We start from the raw sequence: 10810 nt of genomic DNA, 5'->3' as shown, positions 1-10810 counted from the left end.
GCCTTTTTTGGTGCAAATTTGAGGATATCTCGAAGAGAAAGAATCGTAGCTCAATTTCGACAACAAATTCGTGTTCCTGAGGTCAAAATACATAAGAAAAGTGCGATACGATCAATTCTTATTTTCTCAGATTCAAATTCCTGGGTACGAACTACATTGAAATAGACGATAAAATGAATTTCTTGGTCTTGATCCCGAAGAGCTGAAAATTGGCGATCACTCGATCAATTTCAGAGATAGATCAATTTTCCTTTCAGAATCGGATTTCTGAGGTGAAAAGACATCAAAAAAAGTGTCGAACGATTAATTCGCAAGAAAAAAAAAATTTGGCCCAAAAATCCCCAAAGGGATTTGAACCTGTGCATATTTATCGATTTTTCGGTCGAAAATCAACATTTTTTTTTCTTGGGTTTCCCGTGCTATTCTCATGTATTTCGATCTCAGAAATCCGAATCCGAGAGCCGAATTGTTCTATCTGCAGGAATTACCGAGTTATCCCCATTTTTTCGCGTTTTTTGGTGCAAATTTGAGGATATCTCGAAGAGAAAGAATCGTAGCTCAATTTCGACAACAGATTCGTGTTCCTGAGGTCAAAATACATGAGAAAAGTGCGATACGATCAATTTTTATTCTCTCAGATTCAAATTTCTGGGTACGAACTACATTGAAATAGACGATAAAATGAATTTCTTGGTCTTGATTCCGAAGAGCTGAAAATTGGCGATCACTCGGTCAATTTCAGAGATAGATCAACTTTTCTTCCAGAATCGGATTCCTGAGGTCAAAATACATCAGAAAAAAGTCGTACGATCAATTCGCAAGAAAAAAAAAATTTGGCCCAAAAATCCCCAAAGGGATTTGAACCTGTGCATATTTATCGATTTTTCGGTCGAAAATCAACATTTTTTTTTCTTGGGTTTCCCGTGCTATTCTCATGTATTTCGATCTCAGAAATCCGAATCCGAGAGCCGAATTGTTCTATCTGCAGGAATTACCGAGTTATCCCCATTTTTTCGCGTTTTTTGGTGCAAATTTGAGGATATCTCGAAGAGAAAGAATCGTAGCTCAATTTCGACAACAGATTCGTGTTCCTGAGGTCAAAGTACATGAGAAAAGTGCGATACGATCAATTCTTATTTCCTCAGATTCAAATTCCTGGGTACGAACTACATTGAAATAGACGATAAAATGAATTTCTTGGTCTTGATCCCGAAGGGCTGAAAATTGGCGAACACTCGGTCAATTTCAGAGATAGATCAACTTTCCTTCCAGAATCGGATTCCTGAGGTCGAAATACATCAGAAAAGTGTCGTACGATCAATTCGCAAGAAAAAAAAAATTTGGCCCAAAAATCCCCAAAGGGATTTGAACCTGTGCATATTTATCGATTTTTCGGTCGAAAATCAACATTTTTTTTTCTTGGGTTTCCCGTGCTATTCTCATGTATTTCGATCTCAGAAATCCGAATCCGAGAGCCGAATTGTTCTATCTGCAGGAATTACCGAGTTATCCCCATTTTTTCGCGTTTTTTGGTGCAAATTTGAGGATATCTCGAAGAGAAAGAATCGTAGCTCAATTTCGACAACAGATTCGTGTTCCTGAGGTCAAAATACATGAGAAAAGTGCGATACGATCAATTTTTATTCTCTCAGATTCAAATTTCTGGGTACGAACTACATTGAAATAGACGATAAAATGAATTTCTTGGTCTTGATTCCGAAGAGCTGAAAATTGGCGATCACTCGGTCAATTTCAGAGATAGATCAACTTTTCTTCCAGAATCGGATTCCTGAGGTCAAAATACATCAGAAAAAAGTCGTACGATCAATTCGCAAGAAAAAAAAAATTTGGCCCAAAAATCCCCAAAGGGATTTGAACCTGTGCATATTTATCGATTTTTCGGTCGAAAATCAACATTTTTTTTTCTTGGGTTTCCCGTGCTATTCTCATGTATTTCGATCTCAGAAATCCGAATCCGAGAGCCGAATTGTTCTATCTGCAGGAATTACCCAGTTATCCCCATTTTTTCGCGTTTTTTGGTGCAAATTTGAGGATATCTCGAAGAGAAAGAATCGTAGCTCAATTTCGACAACAGATTCGTGTTCCTGAGGTCAAAATACATAAGAAAAGTGCGATACGATCAATTCTCATTCTCTCAGATTCAAATTCCTGGGTTCGAACTACATTGAAATAGACGATAAAATGAATTTCTTGGTCTTGATTCCGAAGAGCCGAAAATTGGCGAAAACTCGGTCAATTTCCGAGATAAATCAATTTTCCTTCCAGAATCGGATTCCTGAGGTCAAAATACATCAGAAAAGTCTCGTACGATCAATTCGCAAGAAAAAAAAAAATTTGGCCCAAAAATCCCCAAAGGGATTTGAACCTGTGCATATTTATCGATTTTTCGGTCGAAAATCAACATTTTTTTTTCTTGGGTTTCCCGTGCTATTCTCATGTATTTCGATCTCAAAAATCCGAATCCGAGAGCCGAATTGTTCTATCTGCAGGAATCACCGATCTATCCCCATTTTTTCGCGTTTTTTGGTGCAAATTTGAGGATATCTCGAAGAGAAAGAATCGTAGCTCAATTTCGACAACAGATTCGTGTTCCTGAGGTCAAAATACATAATAAAAGTGCGATACGATCAATTCTCATTCTCTCAGATTCAAATTCCTGGGTTCGAACTACATTGAAATAGACGATAAAATGAATTTCTTGGTCTTGATCCCGAAGAGCTGAAAATTGGCGAACACTCGGTCAATTTCAGAGATAGATCAATTTTCTTCCTAGAATCGGATTTCTGAGGTCAAAATACATCAAAAAAGTGTCGTACGATCAATTCGCAGGAAAAAAAAAAATTTGGCCCAAAAATCCCCAAAGGGATTTGAACCTGTGCATATTTATCGATTTTTCGGTCGAAAATCAACATTTTTTTTTCTTGGGTTTTCCGTGCTATTCTCATATATTTCGATCTCAGAAATCCGGATCCGAGAGCCGAATTGTTCTATCTGCAGGAATAACCGAGTTATCCCTATTTTTTCGCGTTTTTTGGTACAAATTTGAGGATATCTCGAAGAGAAAGAATCGTAGCTCAATTTCGAAAACAGATTCGTGTTCCTGAGGTCAAAATACATGAGAAAAGTGCGATACGATCAATTCTTATTTTCTCAGATTCAAATTCCTGGGTACGAACTACATTGAAATGGACGATAAAATGAATTTCTTGGTCTTGATCCCGGAAAGCTGAAAATTGGCGATCACTCGGTCAATTTCAGAGATAGATCAACTTTCCTTCCAGAATCGGATTCCTGAGGTCGAAATACATCAGAAAAGTGTCGTACGATCAATTCGCAAGAAAAAAAAAATTTGGCCCAAAAATCCCCAAAGGGATTTGAACCTGTGCATATTTATCGATTTTTCGGTCGAAAATCAACATTTTTTTTTCTTGGGTTTTCCGTGCTATTCTCATGTATTTCGATCTCAGAAATCCGAATCCGAGAGCCGAATTGTTCTATCTGCAGGAATTACCCAGTTATCCCCATTTTTTCGCGTTTTTTGGTGCAAATTTGAGGATATCTCGAAGAGAAAGAATCGTAGCTCAATTTCGACAACAGATTCGTGTTCCTGAGGTCAAAATACATAAGAAAAGTGCGATACGATCATTCTCATTCTCTCAGATTCAAATTCCTGGGTTCGAACTACATTGAAATAGACGATAAAATGAATTTCTTGGTCTTGATCCCGAAGAGCTGAAAATTGGCGAAAACTCGGTCAATTTCAGAGATAGATCAATTCTCCTTCCAGAATCGGATTTCTGAGGTCAAAATACATCAGAAAAGTGTCGTACGATCAATTCGCGAGAAAAAAAAAAATTTGGCTCAAAAATCCCCAAAGGGATTTGACGCTGTGCATATTTATCGATTTTTTCGGTCGAAAATCAACATTTTTTTTCCTTGGGTTTCCCGTGCTATTCTCATGTATTTCGATCTCAGGAATCCGAATCCGAGAGCCGAATATTTCTATCTGCAGGAATTACCGAGTTATCCCCATTTTTTCGCGTTTTTTGGTGCAAATTTGAGGATATCTCAAAGAGAAAGAATCGTAGCTCAATTTCGACAACAGATTCGTGTTCCTGAGGTCAAAATACATAAGAAAAGTGCGATACGATCAATTCTCATTTTCTCAGATTCAAATTCCTGGGTACGAACTACATTGAAATAGACGATAAAATGAATTTCTTGGTCTTGATCCCGAAGAGCTGGAAATTGGCGATCACTCGGTCAATTTTAGAGATAGATCACTTGTCCTTTCAGAATCGGATTTCTGAGGTCAAAATACATCGAAAAAGTGTCGTACGATCAATTCGCAAGAAAGAAAAAAATTTGGCCCAAAAATCCCCAAAGGGATTTGAACCTGTGCATATTTATCGATTTTTCGGTCGAAAATCAACATTTTTTTTTCTTGGGTTTTCCGTGCTATTCTCATGTATTTCGATCTCAGAAATCCGAATCCGAGAGCCGAATTGTTCTATCTGCAGGAATTACCGAGTTATCCCCATTTTTTCGCGTTTTTTGGTGCAAATTTGAGGATATCTCGAAGAAAAAGAATCGTAGCTCAATTTCGACAACAGATTCGTGTTCCTGAGGTCAAAATACATGAGAAAAGTGCGATACGATCAATTCTCATTTTCTCAGATTCAAATTCCTGGGTACGAACTACATTGAAATAGACGATAAAATGAATTTCTTGGTCTTGATCCCGAAGAGCTGAAAATTGGCGATCACTCGGTCAATTTCAGAGATAGATCAACTTTCCTTCCAGAATCGGATTCCTGAGGTCAAAATACATCAAAAAAGTGTCGTACGATCAATTCGCAAGAAAAAAAAAAATTTGGCCCAAAAATCCCCAAAGGGATTTGAACCTGTGCATATTTATCGATTTTTCGGTCGAAAATCAACATTTTTTTTTCTGGGGTTTCCCGTGCTATTCTCATGTATTTCGATCTCAGAAATCCGAATCCGAGAGCCGAATTGTTCTATCTGCAGGAATTACCGAGTTATCCCCATTTTTTCGCGTTTTTTGGTACAAATTTGAGGATATCTCGAAGAGAAAAAATCGTAGCTCAATTTCGACAACAGATTCGTGTTCCTGAGGTCAAAATACATAAAAAAAGTGCGATACGATCAATTCTCATTCTCTCAGATTCAAATTCCTGGGTACGAACTACATTGAAATAGACGATAAAATGAATTTCTTGGTCTTGATCCCGAAGAGCTGAAAATTGGCGAACACTCGGTCAATTTCAGAGATAGATCAATTTTTTTTTCAGAATCGGATTTCTGAGGTCAAAATACATCAAAAAAGTGTCGTACGATCAATTCGCAAGAGAAAAAAAAAAATTTGGCTCAAAAATCCCCAAAGGGATTTGAACCTGTGCATATTTATCGATTTTTCGGTCGAAAATCGACATTTTTTTTTCGGGTCTCCTTTGCTATTCTCATGTATTCCGATCTCAGAAATCCGAATCCGAGAGCCGAATTGTTTTATCTGCAGGAATTACCGAGTTATCCCCATTTTTTCGCGTTTTTTGGTACAAATTTGAGGATATCTCGAAGATAAAAAATCGTAGCTCAATTTCGACAACAGATTCGTGTTCCTGAGGTCAAAATACATAAAAAAAGTGCGATACGATCAATTCTCATTCTCTCAGATTCAAATTCCTGGGTACGAACTACATTGAAATAGACGATAAAATGAATTTCTTGGTCTTGATCCCGAAGAGCTGAAAATTGGCGAACACTCGGTCTATTTCAGAGATAGATCAATTTTTCTTCCAGAATCAGATTTCTGAGGTCGAAATACATCAGAAAAGTGTCGTACGATCAATTCGCAAGAAAAAAAAAAATTTGGCCCAAAAATCCCCAAAGGGATTTGAACCTGTGCATATTTATCGATTTTTCGGTCGAAAATCAACATTTTTTTTTCTTGGGTTTTCCGTGCTATTCTCATGTATTTCGATTTCAGAAATCCGAATCCGAGAGCCGAATTGTTCTATCTGCAGGAATTACCGAGTTATCCCCATTTTTTCGCGTTTTTTGGTGCAAATTTGAGGATATCTCGAAGAGAAAGAATCGTAGCTCAATTTCGACAACAGATTCGTGTTCCTGAGGTCAAAATACATAAGAAAAGTGCGATACGATCAATTCTCATTTTCTCAGATTCAAATTCCTGGGTACGAACTACATTGAAACAGACGATAAAATGAATTTCTTGGTCTTGATCCCGAAGAGCTGAAAATTGGCGATCACTCGGTCTATTTCAGAGATAGATCAATTTTTCTCCCAGAATCGGATTTCTGAGGTCAAAATACATCAGAAAAGTGTCGTACGATCAATTCGCAAGAAAAAAAAAAATTTGGCCCAAAAATCCCCAAAGGGATTTGAACCTGTGCATATTTATCGATTTTTCGGTCGAAAATCAACATTTTTTTTTCTCGGGTTTCCCGTGCTATTCTCATGTATTTCGATTTCAGAAATCCGAATCCGAGAGCCGAATTGTTCTATCTGCAGGAATTACCGAGTTATCCCCATTTTTTCGCGTTTTTTGGTGCAAATTTGAGGATATCTCGAAGAGAAAGAATCGTAGCTCAATTTCGACAACAGATTCGTGTTCCTGAGGTCAAAATACATAAGAAAAGTGCGATACGATCAATTCTCATTTTCTCAGATTCAAATTCCTGGGTACGAACTACATTGAAATAGACGATAAAATGAATTTCTTGGTCTTGATCCCGAAGAGCTGAGAATTGGCGAACACTCGGTCAATTTCAGAGATAGATCAATTTTCCTTCCAGAATCGGATTTCTGAGGTCAAAATACATCAGAAAAGTGTCGTACGATCAATTCGCAAGAAAAAAAAAAATTTGGCCCGAAAATCCCCAAAGGGATTTGAACCTGTGCATATTTATCGATTTTTCGGTCGAAAATCAACATTTTTTTTTCTTGGGTTTCCCGTGCTATTCTCATGTATTTCGATCTCAGAAATCCGAATCCGAGAGCCGAATTGTTCTATCTGCAGGAATTACCGAGTTATCCCTATTTTTTCGCGTTTTTTGGTACAAATTTGAGGATATCTCGAAGAGAAAAAATCGTAGCTCAATTTCGACAACAGATTCGTGTTTCTGAGGTCAAAATACATAAGAAAAGTGCGATACGATCAATTCTTATTTTCTCAGATTCAAATTCCTGGGTACGAACTACATTGAAATAGACGATAAAATGAATTTCTTGGTCTTGATCCCGAAGAGCTGAAAATTGGCGAACACTCGGTCAATTTCAGAGATAGATCAATTTTCCTTCCAGAATCGGATTTCTGAGGTCAAAATACATCAGGAAAGTGTCGTACGATCAATTCGCAAGAAAAAAAAAAATTTGGCCCAAAAATCCCCAAAGGGATTTGAACCTGTGCATATTTATCGATTTTTCGGTCGAAAATCAACATTTTTTTTTCTTGGGTTTCCCGTGCTATTCTCATGTATTTCGATCTCAGAAATTCGAATCCGAGTGCCGAATTGTTCTATCTGCAGGAATTACCGAGTTATCCCCATTTTTTCGCATTTTTTGATACAAATTTGAGGATATTTCGAAGAGAAAGAATCGTAGCTCAATTTCGACAACAGATTCGTGTTTCTGAGGTCAAAATACATAAGAAAAGTGCGATACGATCAATTCTTATTTTCTCAGATTCAAATTCCTGGGTACGAACTACATTGAAATAGACGATAAAATGAATTTCTTGGTCTTGATCCCGAAGAGCTGAAAATTGGCGAACACTCGGTCAATTTCAGAGATAGATCAATTTTCCTTCCAGAATCGGATTTCTGAGGTCAAAATACATCAGGAAAGTGTCGTACGATCAATTCGCAAGAAAAAAAAAAATTTGGCCCAAAAATCCCCAAAGGGATTTGAACCTGTGCATATTTATCGATTTTTCGGTCGAAAATCAACATTTTTTTTTCTTGGGTTTCCCGTGCTATTCTCATGTATTTCGATCTCAGAAATTCGAATCCGAGTGCCGAATTGTTCTATCTGCAGGAATTACCGAGTTATCCCCATTTTTTCGCATTTTTTGATACAAATTTGAGGATATTTCGAAGAGAAAGAATCGTAGCTCAATTTCGACAACAGATTCGTGTTCCTGAGGTCAAAATTCATGAGAAAAATGCGATACGATCAATTCTCATTTTCTCAGATTCAAATTCCTGGGTACGAACTACATTGAAATAGACGATAAAATGAATTTCTTGGTCTTGATCCCGAAGAGCTGGAAATTGGCGATCACTCGGTCAATTTCAGAGATAGATCAATTTTCCTTCCAGAATCGGATTTCTGAGGTCAAAATACATCAGAAAAGTGTCGTACGATCAATTCGCAAGAGAAAAAAAAAATTTGGCCCAAAAATCCCCAAAGGGATTTGAACCTGTGCATATTTATCGATTTTTCGGTCGAAAATCAACATTTTTTTTTCTTGGGTTTCCCGTGCTATTCTCATGTATTTCGATCTCAGAAATCCGAATCCGAGAGCCGAATTGTTCTATCTGCGGGAATTACCGAGTTATCCTCATTTTTTCGCGTTTTTTGACCTCAGAAATCCGATTCTGAAAGGAAAATTGATCTATCTCTGAAATTGACCGAGTGTTCGCCAATTTTCAGCTCTTCGGGATCAAGACCAAGAAATTCATTCTATCGTCTATTTCAATGTAGTTCGTACCCAGGAATTTGAATCTGAGAGAATGAGAAACGATCGTATCGCACTTTTCTTATGTATTTTGACCTCAGGAACACGAATCTGTTGTCGAAATTGAGCTACGATTTTTTCTCTTCGAGATATCCTCAAATTTGTACCAAAAAATGCGAAAAAATGGGGATAACTCGGTAATTCCTGCAGATAGAACAATTCGGCATTCGGATTCGGATTTTTGAGATCGAAATACATGAGAATAGCACGGGAAATCCAAGAAAAAAAAATGTTGATTTTCGACCGAAAAATCGATAAATATGCACAGGTTCAAATCCCTTTGGGGGTTTTTGGGCCAAATTTTTTTTTTACTTGCGAATTGATCGTACGACACTTTTTCGATGTATTTTGACCTCAGAAATCCGATTCTGAAAGGAAAATTGATCTATCTCTGAAATTGATCGAGTGTTCGCCAATTTTCAGCTCTTCGGGATCAAGACCAAGAAATTCATTTTATCGTCTATTTCAATGTAGTTCGTACCCAGGAATTTGAATCTGAGAGAATGAGAAACGATCGTATCGCACTCTTCTTATGTATTTTGACCTCAGGAACACGAATCTGTTGTCGAAATCGAGCTACGATTCTTTCTCTTCGAGATATCCCCAAATTTGTACCAAAAAACGCGAAAAAATGGGGATAACTCGGTAATTCCTGCAGATAGAACAATTCGGCTCTCGGATTCGGATTTCTGAGATCGAAATACATGAGAATAGCACGGGAAACCCAAGAAAAAAAAATGTTGATTTTCGACCGAAAAATCGATAAATATGCACAGGTTCAAACATCCTGCACGTCGGGTTCGGATTAGAACCACCACGTCCTCGGAATCTGGAAAAGAGTTGTTCCACTGAATCCTGGTTACATAATGCTGTGCATAACTTAAAACCTGGAAACTGCTCTCGCAGCTGACGATACAGCATGAGAATGCCGCGAACAGTTTGCACCATTCCTGCGAATGATGCAGGTCGCTTCCATCTGCCCTTAGCGCACACTTTCATGTCCGGTGCCCAAGATAGGAATTCTACGAGGATTTGCTCCACCTGTGGGTTCTCCTCGCTCAAAGGTCTCTTTGCGGGGTTCTCGTTGAAGATGCTCGAACTGTTGCAAGCATCTATGATTTTGTCCATACTTCGGCAAAATCTTGCGATCTCAGGAATTGTTTCTGATCTCACAGCTCTCGAATGACGCGCCAATTCCATCGCAGAAGCGAATCGCTTGCTGAAAACCTGGAAAGCTCGAGAGACATTCATACGTTCGAAAGCGTTAGGCCACATGTGAGCTTCTGTGATATGACCTAAAAGATTAGACGTCGCGCATCCAAGATCGCTACGGAAAGTATTCGTGAAATCGGAATATGCAACAACCTTGTCGGCTGCACTGATCTTACCCCACTTACGGAACAATCCCAGAACGTTCTTTACCGCGTGCGGAAAGTCGAAGAGCGCGATGATTTTTTTCCCTTCGTGAAAGAAGTGAGGCCGGTCTTCACTTACTCCCAATTCGGAATACGCTTTGCCGTTACTTGTTCCCTGGTCACAGACTGTCATCTTCAGGTCAGCTCCGGCTTCGCTGATTTTGCCGATGCATTGCCTCACCAACCGGACAATGTCTGAGCCCGACACGTTGTTGCATGGCAGAAAGTACGCCAACATCGTTCGCCATTGGTTGCCCGCATGCAGTCCGTTCAAGCAGAAAACGAAGGCGTGATTGGCGCGTCGCTCAGTTCTGCCAAGAGGTCCGAGGTCCTCGAAGCCTTCGATGACGTCGGTCTTTACGTCATACTCCTCCCGCTCCATCAGGGACATCTCATCCCACTTGAGCGCACAACACCTCTCCTCGGGAGGGATGTCCAGCATGGCCTGCTTCAACGCTGCGAATACGTGCTCACAGAACCCCACGTTGACTTCGGTTTCTGCAACCCATCTGCGAACCATCCTCTCCGCTGGCAACTTCAACCCCATTCGACGCAACTTCTCGTATCCCGATGCGGAATAATATTGCATCTTCAT

The 10810-nt window shown here is 38.9% G+C and overlaps 1 protein-coding gene across 1 annotated transcript in view; it reads right to left on the bottom strand.

Annotated features, from left to right (window-relative positions):
• Positions 1-10810, bottom strand: part of LOC125501093 — a 75246-nt gene extending 64436 nt beyond the window's left edge. The window contains exon 1 of the mRNA XM_048655992.1: positions 9585-10810. Within this exon, the coding sequence (XP_048511949.1) occupies positions 9585-10810 (1226 nt within the window). The remainder of the gene's footprint in view (positions 1-9584) is intronic.

Source organism: Athalia rosae, chromosome 5 (genome assembly GCF_917208135.1).
Source record: "Athalia rosae chromosome 5, iyAthRosa1.1, whole genome shotgun sequence".
Taxonomy (NCBI): Eukaryota; Metazoa; Arthropoda; class Insecta; order Hymenoptera; family Athaliidae; genus Athalia; species Athalia rosae.
This window is presented reverse-complemented; position numbering and strand designations above follow the sequence as displayed.